The 20,816-nt window shown below is 44.9% G+C and overlaps 1 protein-coding gene across 3 annotated transcripts in view; it reads right to left on the reverse strand.

The window, feature by feature from the left end:
* RAF1 (Raf-1 proto-oncogene, serine/threonine kinase) overlaps positions 1 to 20,816 on the reverse strand; it is a 37,209-nt gene that overhangs the window by 7,978 nt on the left and 8,415 nt on the right. For 2 of the 3 annotated variants that reach the window (XM_014592473.1, XM_027776658.1), the window contains 7 exons: positions 14,067 to 14,169; positions 13,341 to 13,498; positions 10,166 to 10,264; positions 8,783 to 8,936; positions 4,889 to 4,916; positions 4,662 to 4,789; positions 4,203 to 4,320 (listed from right to left, as the gene is read on the reverse strand). In XM_014592473.1, coding sequence (XP_014447959.1) covers positions 4,203 to 4,320; positions 4,662 to 4,789; positions 4,889 to 4,916; positions 8,783 to 8,936; positions 10,166 to 10,264; positions 13,341 to 13,498; positions 14,067 to 14,169 — 788 coding nt within the window. Of the gene's footprint in view, positions 1 to 4,202; positions 4,321 to 4,661; positions 4,790 to 4,888; positions 4,917 to 8,782; positions 8,937 to 10,165; positions 10,265 to 13,340; positions 13,499 to 14,066; positions 14,170 to 18,264; positions 18,397 to 20,816 lie in introns of those variants that run through there. The other variant, XM_006160649.3, reaches the window with a different exon arrangement.

Below are 20,816 nucleotides of genomic sequence, written 5' to 3' on the forward strand. Positions count from 1 at the left end.
AGAGATTTTCACTGTTGGGCGCGTGCGCTCGCCAGACAGACAGAGAGAGACATAGAGACAGAAAGCGAGAAATCACCCCCCAGGGGGGACGGTCACGCCGCAATCCCTTCTCCTCCATTCTCCTCTCGGGATCTTGGGCACGCACGCACACGCGCCTGGCGTGAGTTTTAAGCCACCGGGTCCGGGACACGAACCGCGGTCGACTATGTGGGAATCCGGCGACATAGCCATTACACTAGCTGGTTCCCCCAAAGATGTTTTTATATTGATAATAATGAATTATCTGAAGCCCCGTTAGGACTTGAGAGCTTTGTGACAAACGACTAAGATGTGGTTTTCCAACCATCAACTGAAGGAGAGTGAGGCGGCGGCACTGGGGAGGGGACTGGTCTGCAGCCAACGAGTGCTTCCCGGGCAGCAACCCCTCATAGCCTCTCTGAGAAGGCTGCTGGCTTCACCTCGGCGAGTACCAATTAGTAGAGAGAGGTTTCTCATGAGAGGCCCCAAACTGTCTCCTTGTGCACCCTGGTTCTGTCAACTAAAGCTACAGGAAGATGCACACTAGCGCAGACATCGTCTAGCTAGAAGGGGTCTGGCGAGCCCTGTGGGACAGGAGGACAGCAGCCTGAACCTCATGCTCCTGGTGACTCAGTAGGAGGCCAAGAGTCTTTTGCGTAACTTCACTCTGGTACAGTCGGAGCCAGGACAGGAGTGCTGGAGAGTGTGTGTATAAGGGCAGGCCTTGAAGCGGGGAGTAAATCCCTTCACAAGGCCAGATGTTGCATGGTGAGTAAGGTGGCCTGATCCCACATGGACGACTGTGGGTGGCGTGGCTGGAGTCCTGGACCTAGCAGCTTAAAAAACATGCCTGGTGCCTGAGTGCATCCCTCAATCCGGAGAGAACGGAGGAGAAGGGGCTTGTGTGCCCACTCCCTGCCCCTCCGCTGGCTTTCTCACTTTGCTTCTCTCTCTCTCCTCTTGGCCAGTGTGTACCCCTATAGCCAAATGAAAAACAAAACCTCTTTGCAGAAAGGATAGAGAGAAAGGTTTTCTGGAGGAAATGGGATTTTAGTAAGTGGGAGAAAGGTGTTCTAGACTGGAGAAGTGAGGGGCGTGAGAGAAACACGAGCTTACGGGAAACTCTGGAGTGAGGCAGGAAGGGCGAAGCCACGGAGGGTCTATGGTACAACAGCCGAGGCCGGACATATGCATGAAGGCCAGCAGAGGGGACAGCAGGAGGGGAGGACAAGGAACCCTAAGAGTGAACCGACCCAACCTGGCAGTCAAGAAGACGCCAATGTTGGTGTCCCAGGCTCCAACAAAGAGCAAAGCCTTTAAAGGGGACAGGACGGGGTTAGGGATGCAGGAAGACAGCTTAGGGAGATGCCGGATGGTCACTCTGGAGGGGCTGCCTCTAGGGACCTTCCCTGTTTTATGAGCCCAGTTTTATAGTCCCTTCGTTCTCACAGCTGCCCTCTGGACATGCTCCAGTTGTCACTGAACTCTCCCTCCCGCGTCACACCTGGCCCCCTCAGGGTCCACAGGGTCTGCCAGCAGCAACCGCTCCCCCGTGGTGACTTCCTCTACCCACGGAGCCGCTGAAGCTCTCAGCCGTTCCCACACACCACTGCTTAGTCTCGTCCTCCACCTCTTGCTTCTCTTCTGCTGAATCATGAGCCCGACTTTCCAGTGTGAGCTGATCTTGTCATTGCTGTATCATCGTCGTCAGCTCAAGTCTTCTCAGCTGTCTAAATCCTACTTGCTATCCAGGTGGTCGTTACCAACATCCTTTTTATATGAAGACATCGATGCAAAAACTGCACAGGGTCATAGCGAAGGTAGATCCCGCAGCTCCTGCAGGGCCCAGCTCCTGCCGGCTGCTCATGCCACCTCTGACCCTCCGCAGCTGACCTGGGTGCTGCAGCATTGCCCCCACCATGGGCAGTGACCTGGGCCGCCGTGACGGAGTTGGTCTAAAGGAGAACAGGTTCCACCTCATACTAGAATGGCTTTCTACTGGCAGGGACTGCTGAGAGTTAGAACGGGCTCCCGGGGAATAAGTTTCCTGTCGCCCTAATTTTTAGGCAAAGGTTGGCCCCACCTTCCGACCTCACAATCCTCGACTCCATTCCACCCAAATGACATCCAGTCTTCGCAGGCCCCTACCACCACCCTACCCCTGGACCTCACTCCTGGGAGCCCCCTCCTTGCTCGCTCTATTAAAGCTGTCCCGACCTCCTTGAGCCCTGTCAGCAGGCTGGGGGGTGTGCCACCCTCAGCCCATGCCATGCCCCTCTCTGGGCAGACCCTCCCTGAGCAGCCGACTAGAAAGCATGACTGGAGCTGGCCGCTCTGGACCGGCTCTCCTCCACTTCTCTCCTCACACACCCTGCACCATTACACCTTACTGCTCTTACTATCCCACCAGAACAGAAACTGAGCAAGAGGAAAGGTTTACTTTACTTTCTTTCTTTTTATAAAGAGAGATTTTTTGCTATAGGGCGTGTGGCACTCACCCGAGAGAGACAGAAAGCGAGAAATCACCCCCCGGGGGGATGGGCACGCCACAATCCCTTCTCCTCCGTTCTCCTCTCGGGATCTTGGGCACGCACATGAGAGGGTTCTTTCCCTCTCTCCCTGGCAAACACACACGCCCTCTGCAATAATACTGATGATAAATTACTGAAGCGTGTGTAATTTTTCTAAGACTTTCTTTTTTTTTTTTTTTTTAGAGGTTTTTCACTATAGGGCATGTGCTCTTGCCAGACAGACAGAGAGACACAGAGACAGAAAGTGAGAAATCACCTCCCAGGGGGGATGGCCACACCGCAATCCCTTCTCCTCCATTCTCCTCTCAGGATCTTGGGCACGCACGCACACGCACCCGGCGTGGGTTTTAAACCACCGGGTCCGGGACGCAAACCGCGGTCGACTACGTGGGAGTCCAGTGACAAAGCCATTACGCTAACTGCTGGTTCCCATGTAAGACTTTCTTTTAAATAATTATTTATGTTAATTTTACTTATTATTATTTTTTTAATTGACCAGGGAGATATATATAGAGAGGGAAGGTGATAAAGCTAGCCACCAGGTGCAGGATTTGAACCATGGTCAGCCATGTGGGAGTCCAGCAACCCTAACCACTACTCCACTTGCCAGCCCCCAACACCTTGAATTGTAATGCCCCTTCATGTGATGCTCAAGTTCTGTCCATTTACCTGTAAAGACAACTATTTTGGCATCCAAAGTTAAAATGCAGGTACTTCAGGATTTGCTTTATAAAAATAAAAATGTAGAGGTGAGGATTTCTGGGGAACATGAAGCAGTTTATATGCTTACATCTGTTCACAATGCCACAAAGCCAGAAGCATTAGAAACCTGACCTAGAAATGTTAAGTATGTTGCCAAAATGTTGACTGTTGCCAAAATTCTTTGCCAGAAGAACTAGGCTAGTGTCCTTCTTCCAAGTGACAGTGTTTCCATTAGAGAGGGAACACCAACCCTCCACATAGATTTAAGAACTAAGTCTGTGCACTCCGTTTTCTTGCATGCCAAACCTCTACGGTTGGGGCCAGTAGGTGGCGTGGTGGTTAAGGCACTGAACTCCCACATGGCTAACAGGGCTCAAGTCCCAGACCTAGGGGCAGGAAACTTATGCTGGGTGCGTGTGCACATGTGCCCACCCAAAATCCTGAGAGGAGAATGGAAGAGAAGGGATTGTGGCATGGCCATCCCTCTGGGGGATGATTTCTCACTTTCCTTTTCTCTGTCTCTTTCAGGCAAGTACATATACCCTATTGCAAAAATCTAAAAACAAAACATAACAAAAACCCTCCAAGGTCCTTTCCAGCGGCACGTCTCTAGAATCCAGCTGCTCCACAGGAGACTTGCTCATGTAAGGCACTGCCCAGTACAGCCCTGGTGCAGACTGCTCTGTGAGAAGTGCCCCCGCATCTGACCACAGGGTCACACCGTGCTCACTCACTCCTAATTATCCTGGGAACTTGACCATGCCGATTAAAGCACTGTGAATCCAAAAAGACGTGAAATTTCACAGAAATCTATCAAGGTCAGTCTTCGGACGTGATCAGCTATACACGGGAGAGGGCTGCTATAAGCAGAGCACTTTAATCCTCCTGGCTGCATCTGGGCGGAAACTAGACTTCATCAGGGCCTGCCGTACAGGAGGGCCCCAAACTTACCATGCCACTTGCCCTTGTAGACAGTTCCAAAGGAGCCTGACCCAATCCGAGTGGAAAGCATCACTTCGCTGGCTTCTATTTCCCAGTAGTAGCTGGAATCTCTCTGTCCGCGAGGCCTCTAAAACGAGGAGAGAAGAGCACACTCCGTGGAATGGTAATGGTCTGCTGACAACAGTGGCAGCAAAGAAAGAATCAACCCAACCCTACCCGGTAGCTCCCCCAGCTTTTAAACACAGACATAGTAATTAACCATAATTCCTGCTTGTCTTGAGAAACACCATTTTACGTGTAGCAAACTAGCAAGCTGTGTGGTGCAAGCATGCCAAAATGGCACTGCTTTTTATTGATACAATCTCTTTCACTACGTGTATTGTATCAGAGTCCTCCCCTAGAAGTGAAAAGCCTTCTGATTTGTAAGGAGGTTTTTCTCACAGAACCCTCCCGGCAAGAGGCACTCACAATTTTGTTTTTCTCCTGGGTCCCAGGTCCCGGTGCACGCTCCCTTTGTGCTGGCACGAGGGCTTTGGGCTGTGACCAGCCCGTTGGGCTCAGGTTGTTGGGACTGCTGGACAGGGCTGAAGGTGAGGCTTAATAGAAAGACAAACAGAACCCAGGTGGATGAGCCAACAGAAGGTACAGCAGAGAGAAAAAGCCCATTACTACTTCCTGAACGACTGCAAAAGTACCTGATTCGCTGTGGCTTCGAATTGCATCCTGAAACAGAAAAGAAAGTGCAGTCAACCTGTGCTCCAGACAAGATTTCCCTGGGGAGGGAGGAGACAGCAAGAGGGTTTGCAGAACCAAAGCAGATAAAACCTCTAAAACACAAAAAGTCTAAATACATACTCTGGTCAACTTTCCTTGATTACATTCATCAAATGTTGGTGGCCAGTATTTCTAAAATTGACTTCTAACCAGTTAGGAGACTGAAACTACTGTCTGATATGAAATGGAACCACGCTTCTTCTCAGGAGAGAACAATGCACACAGCAGCATACTCTTTCAAGTTACTATCAGATGAGGTCTTGCCAAAGCCTGAGGATCATGCCCCACTGCCTCAGAATCAGGCAAGGGGAACTGGGTGGCAAGTTGACACGTATTCCACCAGGAGTTGGGGTAAACCGACCACAACCTACAAGTGGTAAGGCCCCATGACTACGAACTTGGAAAGCTGGCAAACTACAAAACCCCTTGCCCCAAAGCTACACATGTAAGAGGTCACACCTGAACAGGTGGAGACGTGCTGGGTCACACAGCCAGTAGGCAGCAGCAACAGGGCAGACGCCGTGAGCATGGATCTCTGCCCTCGGCTTCACCACAGAATGGTGCCCCATACACTATGGGCAAGCTCTGAAACGAGGTACGTTCTCCTCAGTGAGAAGTCAAGGGCTGCCCTTAGCATTATTACACACTGGGAAAGAAGGCAGAACCTAGGGGCCTCCGTGAGATCTAAACCCTAACTGGAATCCTCACTTGGAGCAGAATGTATACTGGAATAACATAAAGCCAGTGGCCCCCACAGCCTTAAACATGCTATTTTTCAGTCCTACTCTGTTTTCTATATAACTAAAAATATAGACAAGATACTTACTACGTAGAGCTATAACTAGAATGCTCCTCCACTCAGTGACGTCTTCACAGGATGAAAAGGATAAGCCAAGCCGCTCACACACACATGCACACGCACACACGCACCCCACGCCTGCTTTAGCAGCCCTGCCCAAACATCTTCAGAGCTCATCATTAAAGCCTAGTTCTGGCTCCCCGACCCAGCTAGTCTCTGGAATCCCTTGAAAAGGTGCTGAGAGCTGCTTGACAGCCCCCGTCCCAACCCCCCGCCACACGCGTGCGCGCGCGCACACACACACACACGTACTAGGACTGACTGGGATTCCTGGCAGGGGAAGGTGGGAGGGAGGCACAGGAACCTGTATGTTTTTAAGCATAGCAGAATGACTACCAGAGGGGCAAAACATGGGCCAAAAATAACCTGGATTTCAAAAGACTACCAAGCAGCTACAGCTTCGTGACCCAGCTGATCTGGTCTTTATTTTCAGCCAAAGCACAGAATAATGTATTTTTATTAACCAGAATTATATTCTCATATACTAAGGATTGTTTTTTCTTAATGTTATATTAATTTTCTTCCCCATAAACACTATATACCTCATATTTTATTCTGTACTATTTCTACAGTTGGATTATTTTCCTAGAAGGAATTTTTCTACTGTCCTGAAATCTAAATATTATTTATAGAAAACTACAAATGGTTTAGATAAAGCAGCAATATCACTTTTCAAATGCTGAGTCGTGTGTGATTAAATCAAAATTTACTCTGCATCTAAGATACAGAAGGATTAAGCACAAAGTTGTGATAATTTATAACAAAAATTTAAGAGATTTCACTTTTTTTTTTTTTTAAGAGAATTTTGCTATAGGGCATGTATGCTTGTCCAGAGAGACAGAGAGAGAGAGCGAGAAATCACCCCCCGGGGGAGGGGATGGCCACGCTGCAATCCCTTTTCCTCCATTCTCTTCTCTGGTTCTTAGGCACACACGCACACGTGCCTGGCCTTGAGTTTTATGTCACCAGGTCTGGGACTTAAGGTCGACTGTGTGGGAGTCCAGCAATGTAACCATTACGCCATCTGCTAGCCCCAAGAATGTTCACTTTTAATGTTCCCTGTTATTCACTTACATAGAAACAAATGATTCAAATATAAGAAATCTTCAAAAGTTCACGGAAAATGCTTATTGTGAAGATATTATGCATGGTTTCAGAATTTTCCTGTTACAAAATTAACTTGTACATAATTCCATTTTTTAAAATAATTATTTATTTTATTTATTCATTCATTTATTTTTTTAATTTTACCAGATAGAGACAGAGGGTGAGAGTGAGAGAGAGAGAGGAAGTGAGAAAGCAAGCCACCAGATTCAGGACTTGAACCCTGGTCAGCCATATGGGAGTGTCCAGCGCCTTAACCACCATGCTAACTGCTGGTCCCCCATAATTCCATTTTAATTTCACGAACTTTTTGAAATCTCCTTGTAGAAGAAAACTGACATATTACTGTTATCAAAACTAATCATAACGATAAAAGAGAAATAACAAACTCATAGCTTATACTGCCCTCTTCGAACAGTGGGAAGACAGTCCGTGAAGGTGATCTGGGATCGGAGGACTAACCTGCCTGAGGTGGCAGGTGTTCCTGAGTTTGTTTTAAGAACCAATTCCTGAGTTCAGGGAGCAGTTATCTCTAACGTGCTTTTTAAAGGGTCTTCAGGGCATATCGATCAACTTGCACATTTAGTCTCTAACATGCAATACTGATGCTGTGAACAATAAGTAAGTCTAACTTCAGTCTTCAGTTAAAATGAATTCTTTATTTTAAAAAAATGTAACGCCCTTGGCCTTAAAAATCTACCTTGGGGTATTTACTTCACCCAGCAGCAATACCAATACAGTACTTTTTGTTTTACTCCCACATACTCTGTTACCAAAAGAGAAAGCATGGAAACAAACATGACAAGAAATAGGGATTTAACTTAGCAACTGTTTCATTGTTGAGTCTACTGTCTGACAGTCTTAGCAGTCCTGTTAGTTACAAGAAAGCAAAGGCAGAAGAGAAATACCTACTCTTCCCCTCAAACAAAATCGTCTGGACCACGCCCTGGGAGAAGCATTCAGGCTGTTATTCTAGTCCAAAGCAATGAGAAATAAAGAAGAATAAAGAACAAAGGAAGTATTTAGAGTGTATTCAGTTGTTATTAAAGGTGAACTAGAATGCAAACCAAACAAACAGAACATACCGAAGAGCCAAGAAAAGAAAAAGCAGTTTGAAAACACTAGCTTTGGGCACTCATGCCTCTCCCTACATACCTGCTGATCAAAATCCCAGGACTCCACCCTTCTATTTCTAAAGGAAATCACTTAAAAGCCTTCTATAGAGTCCGTAGTTCCCCACTGCTACCATTTTCTTTGCCATGCCCAAAAAAATCTCTTTCTCATGCACTAGTTGTCTAAAATCCTACTCATACCTGCCATGAAAAGAATCAGTTCAAATGTTAACATTTCTTCAGGAAATTTTTTTTTTTTTTGGAGAGGTTTTCACTATAGGGCGCGTGCGCTCGCCAGACAGACAGAGGGAGACATAGAGACAGAAAGCGAGAAATCACCCCCCAGAGGGGATGGTCACGCCGCAATCCCTTCTCCATTCTCCTCTCGGGATCTTGGGCACGCACGCACATGCACTGGGCGTGAATTTTAAGTCACCGGGTCTGGGACACAAACCGCGGTCAACTACGTGGGAGTCCAGCGACATAGCCATTACGCTAACTGCTGGTTCCCTCTTCGGGAAGTTTTTACGTTTCCACTTGAAACTTGAATGCTGTATAAACCAGACTTATTCGGCCAGTCTGAAGATGTTACAGTTGTAAGAAAGAAAACGTCCGAGTCCACGGGACCTGAGGAAGTACTACAATACTCCTGAGCTGGTCTAGCCCTGTCCTGCTCCCTGACATAGCCCACCCCCCATCCACTGACTGAGCCACACCACTAACTCCAAGGGCCCTATTACCTCAATCATCCTGCTGTCCACAGGCAGGGTGGTGCTGACCATGTGGACATTAGGTGTGGACGTCGACCTCTGCCTCTGGGACAGGGAGCCCTCGGAGGAGGGGCTGGAGGTGTTGAACGTGAAGGCATGGGGTGTGGAATATCTGTGTTGGGAACTAGGCAAAGAGGAGGAAGAAAACCCATGATGAGCACTTGGACCCACCACTGGTAGTTTTTCAATCACTGACACCAACTTCATTAAATACAGACCAACTCTACTTGAACAACCTTTGACAAAATGTTTCATTCTTTTCATATGCACCATTTAACAGTTCTCTTCTACTTACAGCTGCATTTGCATGGAAATTTTCAAAAAGGAAACTGTGTGCATTTGGAATTCACATAAAAAAGGGAAAAAATACATCATACATTTCCTTTTTAGTAAATTACCTCTATGTAGAATACTACATTTTTAAAGCATCTCTGAGAAAGAATGGATCAACATTTACCAACCACACCATGACCTACTAAACTAGCTGGAAATTGCCCAGTTTACTTTAGAGACGAAATGAAAGAACTTCAAGGAAGATGTTAATCAGATGGCTATAAATACTGTGGGACGTGTCTGCAAAAGGCCAGAATCTGACCCACTGTGTCTCCTCTGCCCCTACGCAAAACAGATTGATGTGAATGAATATGAGGTTAGTTTTTACATTGCAAATGCTAATTGCAAAATTAATCACTGGCCTCTTCCAGCCACCACCCCTCTGATCCACTAAACCCGAAAGAGAACACAAATTAAGGTATGTTAGCATTTTCATTATTTGCTCTGAACATTAGTTTGAACTTTGTTTAGAGTCAAGTTCACCCATGAATAAATTCAAGAGATTAAAAACCTAGTTTTTCTATGGGAAGTTGTTCCTTTTCCACATAATTCTATGGGGATGCCTGCAGAGATCTACTTATTTCTAATCCTCTGAGAAAAGTACAGCTTTCCAAACAGATCTGCTTTTCAGATTATCAAGAAAAATAAAATTCATGCATAAATATATACCCAGATATGTCACACAAATTCCTTCTTCTGAGATATGCGACCTTTAACAACTTCTATGGTAGTTCTTATAAGGGCCATCAAATATGATCTGATTCCAAATTCAGGGTGGTCAGGAAAGTTATGACACATTTTTGCACAGAAAAATATGTCATGTTTTCAAATTCACATGTATACTCAGCAAGACATATGAGCTCAACAAAACTCCATTTTGCTATAATATGGAAACACCAAGCTCCACAGAAGCAGCAAGGGGTTTACACAGAGAGGAGGAAATGCAAAGGAACTCCCGTATTTTGTACTCACCTACCCTATATAACTTTTCAAAACAGAAGCTACGGGTAAGAGCATTACCTGACAGGCAACCGCGAGACAGACTCTCGCATCCGGCGCATTGTCAAGGAAGGTAGTGCGGGGGCCCCACCATCGCCGACGATGGAATTGGGAAATAACCTAAATAAATCAGACAAGATCGGTTTGCAGGCTGCAGCGACAACAGAGAACCAACCATGCCTTGTCTTAGAAACTCAGTTACTCAAACCAGACTTCCTCCAGTTACATTTTTCTTGACCATTTTATGTTTCTTCAGGTAAGAGGATCATGAACCCAAAGGTCTGGGTTTGGAGAATTACAGAACTTAAATAATACTCATCTACCAATGGAATATATGTATACCCTCCAGTGTGTGTTTCTAAGAAATACTGGTTCAGTGTCCAGTTATTATCAAAATAATGTTTTTTAAAGCTACATTGGAACATTTAAAAATCTTTAAGATATAGAGCTTTCCTGGAAACATTCTGACTCAGAAATGCTTAGATGAAAAGATGAAGAATAGTGTTATTTAGCACCAGAAGTCATAAATAAGAGGAAACGTGATATTGCTATTCCTTGGCAGCTCGTTCCGAGGCTGGTACTCGTGCTCAGCAATTCACATGCTGCTCTCTCAGCTAATCCTCCTCACAAGAACACCATGGCTCACTTTTTCCAGCATGAATCAAGTCTCTAAGGTGGCTCCAGCTCATTAATGCTAACACTGAGATTTTGGCGTATGTGTATGAGATTCCAAAGCTATGCCATTTATGCTACTCAGGCTTTCTGCAATATCAACATGTACCACAAAAGCGAAAAAGATATTTCCAGTGTGGTTCAATCATAAGTCTTCTTTGGGTTTTTCTAGTACCCTCCAGAAAAGAAAACTCTGGACTGACTCTATAACCTAGTGGTTAAAAGGGCTGGATCTGACAAGGCAGACTATGGTTCAAATCCTAGGCCTGAAGGCTCGAAAAAGGCACTGGGCCATGGGTGTGCATGCCCAGGATCCTAAAGGATGAGAAATGGAAGAAAAAGGACTGCGATATGACCATACCCTGAAGAGGGGTGCTTTCTCTCCCCTCCTTACCCAGCAAGTGCACACACCTTGCACATGTACACACAGGGAGGGAAAAAAAAATTTTTGTTTAATTAAAAACTTAGATTTTTCATATTCTTGCTAACAGTTTTAAAAAGGCATTTTGGAGGACCAGGACCAGTTCAAGTCCTGGACCCAAGGGCTTAAAATTCATGCTGGGCCTGGGTGCATGCATGCCTAAAATCCTGAGGAGACTGGAGGAGAAGGGATTACAACGTGGCCACCCCTACCCCTGGGTGATTTCTCTCTCTCTGTCCAATTCACGTGCCCTGTAGCAAAAATCTCTGGGGGGGGCGGGGGGAGGCACTGTGGAACACGTACTTTAATTTATATCTTAATTAACATAATTAATAATTTAATTTAAATCAATATAATCAATATTTTGTCTATATAAAATATATCTCAGTAACTGGTTTGTCTCCTGAGAGGAGCAAGAGTATTTTTTTTTTGGAGAGGTCTTTTTTTGCTATAGGGCGCGTGCACTCGCCAGAGAGAAAGAAAGCAAGAAATCACCCCCCAGGGGGATGGCCATGCCGCAATCCCTTCTCCTCCATTCTCCTCTCGGGATCTTGGGCACACACGCACACGTGCCCGGTGTGAGTTTAAGCCACCGGGTCCAGGACGTAAACTTCGGTCAACTATGTGGGACTCCAGTGACACAGCCATTATACTAATTGCTGGTCCCAAGAGTATTTTTTTTAAGAATTATTTTTTATTTAACTTTATTCACTGTCATTATCTTATACTTTATTTGTTAGAAGTTGACCAGCGAGAGGCAGTGAGAGAGAAGGAAAGTGAGAAAGCAAGCTGCTAGGTCCAAGACTCGAACCACAGTCAGCCATGTGGAAGTCCAGTCGCCTTAACCACCATGCCACTTGCTGGCCCCAAGAATCTCTTTTTTTTGGAGAGGTTTTTGCTATAGGGCGTGTGTACTCGCCAGAAAGAGAGAGGCAGAGACAGTTAGAAATCACTCCCCAGGGAAGATGGACATGCCGCAACCCCCTTCTCCTCGGGATCTTGGGCACACACGCACACGCGCCAGCATGAATTCAAGTCACTGGGTCCAGGACTCGAACCGCAGTTGACTACATGAAATCCAGCGACATAGCCATTACACTACTGCTGGTCCTGATCAAGAGTCTTTTAAGATTTTACATTCACAGGCCAACAGGTGGTGTGGTAGTTAAGGTGGTGGATTCTCACATAGCCAACAGCAGTCCAAGTTCTGGACCTGGAGGCTTGAAAATCACACCAGGCGCATGTGTGTGCATGCCCAAAATCCCAGGAAGAGAATGGAAGAGAAGGTATTGTGTGCTATCCCTCTAGGGGGTGATGTCTCACCTTCTCTCTCTGTCTCTCTCTGGTGAGTACATACACCCTATGGAAAAAACCTTTGAAAAGGTTTCATGTTCAAACTATTCTAAGTCCAAATCGCACCGAGTGTGCTATCTGCTCCTCCTCAATGTCAACGGCTGTTTGGCAAACCCGACAAGCAGCAGGGCTGTGTCTACTAGCAATCTAGGAGATGAGGCTGTTAAGAGAGAAAAGTCAAAAACGTTTTGGACTTTCATGTTCCTTTGTCCTTTTCCTTCCTGAATTACAGTATGCCAATCTGTATTTGACACACAGAGGCCCTACCTGCTCATTGTGGAGGGTTATAATGGCCACACCAAAACTAGCTAGTTTCAGAACCATGGTATTTCTTTTGTTTTTGTTTTTGAGAGGTTTTTACTCTAGGGCACGTGCGCTCGCCAGAAAGACAGAGAGAGACAGAGATGGAAAGTGAGAAGTCACCCCCAGGGGGAATGGCCATGCCACAATCCCTTCTCCTCCATTCTCCTCTTGGGATCTTGGGCATGCACGCACATGTGCCCGGTGTGAGTTTAAGCCACCAGGTCTGAGACTCGAACCGCAGTCAACTACATGGGAGTCCAGTGACACAGCCACTGCCAACTGCTGGTCCCTGGAACCATGGTATTTCTAAAGTAGATGGTTTCTTGATGGCAACAAGTCTTTTAACAAGTCTAAAATCCACCTTGTCAGTCAAAATGGACAATAAGAAACCTCAAAAGTATTTATACTCCCCTCCCCTACACTCTGAAAAAAAGAACGATGTCTTACAAGAGCTGTCTGATATTACTCCAGTCCACACACATAGTAGGTACTTTGGTGCTACAATGTTCATGAAATTTGTAGCCGCAAGTCTGACATCGAAATCCATTGAGCAGGAATTTCTGGCAGATGTCACAGAAGGCAAGTTTCAGGAACGTCTTCCGAGCCTACGACAGGAACACACGTGCCACTGATTCTGAGTAAGTGCAAAACGGCTAAAGACAAAGTGATTTCCTCCTTGGCCCCCAAGAGGTTCTACAAAATGAAGGACTATACTCCCAATATCTGTAAAACTCAAAACCAGAAACTGAATTCTCTCTCTCTTACTCCAAACAGTGGCAGAACCTTAAAGATTCCAGTAAGGGGCCTGCGTGGCATGGTGGCTGAGGCCACTGGATTCCACATGGAGAGACTGGGTGACTATGCAGTTCATGTCCCAGACCAAAAGGCTTGAAGAACATGCCTGGCACATGCCAGTGTGTGCCCCAAATCCCCAAATAGAATAGACAAGGGATTGTAGCACGGCCAACCTCCCCCTGGGGGGGGGGTCTCAGTTTCCCTCTTTCTCTCTGTCTGTGCCTATCTCTGATTAGCACACACTCTAAAGCAAATGAACCAAAATAAAGAAAAATAAACAAGAAATACAATATATATGCTTTATTATCTCTGAGAAATTCCTGTTATGCCAGGCAGAGCACCCTCATGCCACAAAGGAAGAAGAGATCTGCAACTTACAAAGTTATGTGTTGTGAGGGGAACGTGATCCAGGAAATCTACTTGAAGTTCTTCTCCAATCAAAGAGGCAGCATCAGTATTCCAATCTAAACGAGCTTTTTTACTAAAGAGTTTTAAAAAAACATAACATGAAAAACAAACGTTAAACAAGAGTTAAATAAGAATTATTTAATTAAGCTGCAGCTATTTAATGCATATTATATAAAGGTAACTTATTTAATTCTACAACAAACCTATTAAATAGTAGTATTATCTGTAACCTTTTTTTTTTCTTTGAGAGAAATTTTTGCTATAGGGTGCATGCACTTACCGGAGAGACAGAGAGAGAAAGTGAGAAATCAACCCCTGGGGGAATGGCCATTCCAAACTCCCTTCTCCTCTCTCTCCTCTCTTCTCCTTTTGGGATTTTGGGCACGCACATATATGTCCCTGGCGTGAATTTAAAGCCACAAAGTCTGGGACTTTGTAAGTCCAGCACTTTAACCACTATGTTCCCTGCTGATCCCATCTCTATTTAAATATGAGAAAACTAGAGATCTAAAAAAGTAACGTGCTCAAGGTCACAGAAAATGAAATCTAAAGCTCTGTGTGTGTGTGTGTGTGTTTGTGTGTGGAGGTTTTTGCTATAGGGTGCATGCGCTCACCAGAAAAATAGAGAGACAGAAAGTGAGAAATCACCCCCCAGGGGGGATGGCCACACCATAATCCCTTCTCCTCCATTCTCCTCTTGGGATCTTGGGCACACATGCACACGTGCCTGGCATGAGTTTAAGCCACAGGGTCCGGGACTTGAACTGCAGTCGGCTACATAGGAGTCCAACGACATAGTCATTATGTAACTGCTGGTCCCCAAAGCTTATGTTTTTAGAATAAAGTTTTCTTTTTACAATATAACTATCTCATAATAAAGTAATTGCATATTAGAACAGTCTGTATAATAATAAAATCCTGTAAGTGGGGCCAGGAGATGGCCTAGCAGTTATGTCACTGGACTCCCACACGGCCAACCGCAGTTCAAGTCCTGGACCAGGAGGTTTGAAAAATCACATGGGAAAATGACATGTGCTTGTGTGCCCAAGATCCAGGGAGGAGAAAAGAGAGGGATTATGGTATGGCCATTCCCCCTTGGGGGTGATTTCTCACTTTCCTCTCTTACTTTCCTTGTCTCTCCCTCTCTCTGATTAGCACACACGCTCTAAGGCAAAAACCTCTACAAAAAAAAAAAGAAACATTCTAAGAACCCTGAGCCAGTTTCTCAGTGTGGTAGTTAAGTGCTATACACAGGAGCCAGAACCCATATAACCAGCCACTGTTGAGTCCCAGCTCCCTTAATTTGAAAAACATGCCAAACTTTTATCCGTGTATACCCAAAATCCTGACAGAGAAGAGAAATGAAGGAAATACAATTACTGTGCAACCACGCCCTACTGTGAGGGTGTTCTTTCTGGCAAGCACACTTACCCTCTACCACTATCCACCCCCAATCGAAAATCTTACCGTGGGCAAGCACGTGGCATGGTGCTTGTTAAGGCAGCTGGATCCCACATTGGCAACTGTGTGTTCTGAAGGGCATACATGCATGTGTGCCCACGATCCCCAAAAGAGGAAAAACGGAGAAGGAACTGCAATGTGGCCATTGCCCACGTACGGTGCCTTTTACACTCTGGTGAGTGTACATATCCTCTGGCAAATTAAAAACAGAGGGGAGGGCACGGCAGGTGGTGTGGTGGCTAAGGCACTGACTGACTGTGGTTTGAGTCCCAGACCTGGTGGCTTGCTTCCTCACTTTCCCTTTCTGTCTCTCTCTGGTTGAATTTTAAAAATAAAAAAAGTAAATAAAAATAATTCTTAAAAAAAAAAAAAGATTCTAAAATCCTATAAGATGGGTTATAAATACTGCCACAGTACCAGCATTTAGTCTTCAAATTTAGTCAATCTATTGGGTCGTCAGAAAAGTCATGATGATGGGACCAGCAGTTAGCGTAATGGCTATGTCGCTGGACTCCCATGTAGCCGACCTCGGTTTGAGTCCCGGACCCTGTGGCTTACTCATGCCGGGCACGTGTGCATGCGTGCCCAAGATCCAGAGAGGAGAATGGAGAAAGGATTGCGGCAGGACCATCCCCCTGAGGGATGATTTCTCGCTTTCTCTCTCTCTTTCTGGCAAGCACATGCACCCTATAGCAAAAAAATCTCTCAAAAAAAAAAAAAAGTCATGATGTATTTTTCCATGTTTTTCTATGCAAAAATGTGTCATGACTTTTCCAACAACCTATCAAGAAATAGATAAGTAGAAAAGAACCACAAATTAAATGCACTTTTCCATAAACAGTCTCAAATCTGAAGGACTGTTTATAGGACTATAATATACACAAATCTATGGAAGACTTAATTGTTAAAATATTACTCTGAGATCACTGTATGCCTAGGGTAAACAAGACAGGAAAATAGATACATTTAAGGAAAAAAATGAATGCTCAGTTCCTTTATCATGTCTAGTCCAACTAATCTGGTCCATTTTTGAAGGAAGAATATTTTCAGGTAAGGAGAAAAGAGCATATAATAGCAACACTCGGGGCCAGCAGGTGGCATGGTGGTTAATTAAGGGTGCTGGACTCCCTACACAGCTGACCAGTCTGAGTCCCAGACCTGGTGGCTTGCTTCCCCACATGCCAGCACATGGGTACCCAGGATCCTGACAGTAAGGAGGAATAGAGAAAAATGCAACTGCAGTGTGACCATACCACACTGGGGGTTGCCTTCTCTCTCCTGTACCTTTTGATAATGAAAAACAAAACAGGTTTCCCATCACCTGCCATAAGCCTGTTCAAGCCACTTTTCTGGTTAACCAACAGTTAGTGACCCATCCTTTAACACAATTCCCAGTACATGATCTGAGAAGTGCCTTAGCACTCCAAAGTCCTGTTTTGCCCTAATGAAGAGGAAAGGGCGCACTAGCTTGTGGCTAATCACTTCAACAACTGCCTCCTGAACTGACAGAACAGACATGAGCACGCTCACCTCCAAGCAGACTCACTCCCTGGGCTATCTCGAAACGAAACATGAAGATGTAAGCTAAAAACCAATTCCCAAAAGGATAAAGTTAAAAGAACCTTCTGAAAGGTTTGCCCATGGGGCGAGCAGGTGGCATAACGGTTAAGGCCCTGGACTCCCACATGGCCAACTGTGGTTCATGTCCTGGACTCAGTGGTTTGAAATTGATGCCAGACACATGTGCGTGCATGCCCAAAATCCCAAGAGGAGAATGGAGGAGAGGGGATTATGCCGTGGCCATCCCTCCTGAGGGCTGATTTCTTGCTTTCTGTCTCTCTGTCTGTCCAGTGAGCACAAGTGCACTACAGCAAGACAAAAAAAAAAAAAAGTTTTGCCCATTTTTTTTGGGGGGGGAGGGGGAATAATGGATAATTGCGGACATCTCTGCTGCTGTAGGCTGTTGGTTCTAGTCTTTGAGGGGATGCCTCCATCTTGCGACCATCATTAGAAACAGAACAAATGACGGGGCTGGCAGGTGGCATGGTGGTTAAGGGCACTGGACTCCCACATGGCTGACTGCAGTTTGAATCCCGGACCTGGTGGCTTGCTTTCTCACTTTCCTTCTCTCTCTCACTCTGTCCCTCTCCGGTCAAATTAGGATAAGTAAGCAAGCAACTAACTAACTAAATAAATAAATAGAATAGAATAAAATAATTCTTAAAAAAGAAGAAGAAATAGAACAAGCCATGTCTTCCCTAAGGCAGAAGTTCTCCTGCATCTTTTTGCCCCATATCTATTAAACAGCAGAAATGCAGCACACATTAAGCTGAATAAACAAGTGAATAAACAAGTGGATCTACTGTATGCATTCTTTAACTGTAAATAATGTAACCAATCTCTGAATACCAATGCATTATCGCAAACGCAATGAAATTTTCAATTCAAGAAACATACCATCTACCATTACTGTCCCACTCTAGGAAACACCAACACCCACCTCACATGTATTTCTTTTTCAAAAGAATGTCCGAGCAGTAATTCCAGGCTCTTAGTACCTTATTTTTCAGAATTACAAGCAAGGATATACAAATACACAGTATCTACAGGATGCTAACACATTTTTAAAAAACGGAAACAGTTATTATTTGAAGCTAGGAGATCTTCACTCATCTGAAAGAGGAGCAGCCTGACTCTGAGTCCTTACCCTTTGTGCTCCTGGAGAAGTCTGAACACCGCACAGCACTCCGGTTGCAGGCCCCTCACCTTGAGAGCTTTCATAAGGCAGTCGTGCAAGCTCATCCCATTGCGCACATTGACCTACAAACAAAAGACCAGCTTTAGGACGGACACGGGCCGCAGCAGCCCTTGCAGAGGTGAGCACAGAAACTAGTGTGCTTGTCGATGAGGGTGTAGGCAGAGACACACAACACCGTCCTTGTAATGGAAAACCCAAAAGGAATGCCACACAACAGGTGAGCACTTGAACAAAGTATGAGACATCTGTGAAAGTCACATCACACAGCTATTCTATTATTTTACTTGTAGTGACCAGGAGGACTGGTGTCTATAATGTAGTAACTGGCGAAAAAATACCAGAATAATATAAAGAGTAAGATTATCTAAAAGGTGGGGAAACCTATATATTATATGCTTATATTATGGTGGATGAGTATCAAAAGATACACACTTACCTGTTTATATCAAAAGAGTATGACCGAGCAATACAAAATAATAAACTTATATCTCTAGTTTGTTAGTTTGTTAAACTAAAATATACATGGCAAGCATCTACCAGAAAGGAAAATAGTGGATCTATGAACAAACAAGAGCTTTTATTATATAGAATGTGTTCTTCAGGGCTAGCTCTGTGCCCTAGTGGTTAAAGCAGCTGGATCCCACATGGCTGATGATGCAGCTCAAGTCCCAGACCCAGCAGCTTGAGAAACATACCAGGTATGTGTGCCTGCGTGGCCTAAAAATCTGGAAAGGAGGAAAAAGAGATCGCAGCGTGAACATTCCCCATGGGGTAATATTTTCTCCACTTCCTCTCTGTCTCTCTTCTACAAGCATATATGCCCTCAAGCCAACAAAAAGAAAAAGAAAAAGAAAAAGAAAACAGAAAAAGGCTCTTTGGGGCTGGCCTCATAACCCAACAGTTGAAGGCTATATAGAGGGAGCTGGATCCTGCATGGCTGACTGCAGTTCAAATCCCAGCCCTGGCAGCTTAAAAAGAACACAGGGTGGGCCAGCAAGTGGTGAGGTGATTAAGGTGCTGAACTCCCACACGGCCAACCATGGTTGAGTCCCAGGCCTGGTGGCTTGCTTTCTCTCTGGTGAGTGCATGTGCCACTCAATCCTGGCTCTTAATTGTGCCATCTCAATTTCAATCCAGCCAATTCTCTGGCTGGTTTAAGACAAAGAAATAAATCCTAAGAAACAAGACAGAGTTATCTGAGCTAGCTTCCTTAGTAGGCTCCAACACAGGGCACAGTATTGGATACAAAACAGAGGTAACAATTTGGGAGGGAAGGGAGTGAAAGTGAGCTTGAGGAATTCGAAAACATCATTGAGGAGCAATGAAAATCTCCCCTGGGCGTTATTTTGCTGACTGATTTATCTGCCCAGTTATTCCTCCATCTGTGAGGCACAAAGATGGGCTGTACATTAACAGAAGTCAGCACACAAAGTCTGATCTGGGGAAGAGAGAAATTTAGGAGATGGTGGCAGTGAGGTAAGAACATTCTCTTGGGAGGAAGGAAAAGGGCTGATCCAAATTGTAAAAGCTCATTTGGAGATGGTGACAGCCTCCTTAGCTACTGGCCTCTCCACTCTTTCGCATACACAGAAGAGAAAGAAGGCTGTAAACCACAGGGTAAGAGGGACACAACTGATTCGTCAAATCGATCAAGACTTCTTTATTACCAGAAGCCTCTGACAACAAAAAAGAAGGGGGCGGGGTAGGGACAGGGATCATCTGATATGCTGATCCTTATGAATACATTATCTATTCAAAAATAAAGTCAACATTCTACAAAAGTTTCTTGTACGTACCAAAATAATTCAGATAAATGTATCTGGAATTCTGTCAAAAAAAAAAAAAAAAAAACTGGAAATAAGTGAGTGAAACCACAAATTAAACAGAACAGTACCACTGGCTAAGCATGGAAACTGGATGGTAGGTCCATGACATCAGATTCACTACCCTAACCACTCTGCTCCTGTGTGTGCTTTGTAACGCTCCATAATAACCCTGAATGCCTCTCGAAGCAGTGAAGCAGTGACATCCTTTGAAAGGTTCCACTACTTCAAGCTTTTCAGAAACCAAATTAAGTAAAGTGATAAACTGACTTTAACTATGAAAATAAGACATCAAGAATGAAAGAAATGAACAGTAATAAACACTCAGGACTAGCAGGTGATGTAATAGTTACATCACTGGACTTCCATGTAGTCGAGCGTGGTTTGAGACCCGGACCTGGTGGGTTTAAACTCATTCCAGGTACGTGTGCATGCATGCCCAAAATCCCAAGAGAATGGAGAAGGGATTGAACACGGCCATCGCCCCTGGGGGGAGATTTCTCACTTTCTGTCTGGCGAGTACACATGTCCTATAGCAAAAATCTCTCTCCCCTAAAAAGATCATGACTTTTCTGACAACCTGATATTACATAACAAGTTAATATTAAAAACAAATATAAAACTCAATATTCAGAACACAAATAAAGAAAAATATGCAAAAGACTTGGATAGATATTT

Source organism: Tupaia chinensis, unplaced genomic scaffold, assembly GCF_000334495.1.
Source record: "Tupaia chinensis unplaced genomic scaffold, TupChi_1.0 Scaffold000704_1, whole genome shotgun sequence".
Lineage (NCBI taxonomy): Eukaryota > Metazoa > Chordata > Mammalia > Scandentia > Tupaiidae > Tupaia > Tupaia belangeri.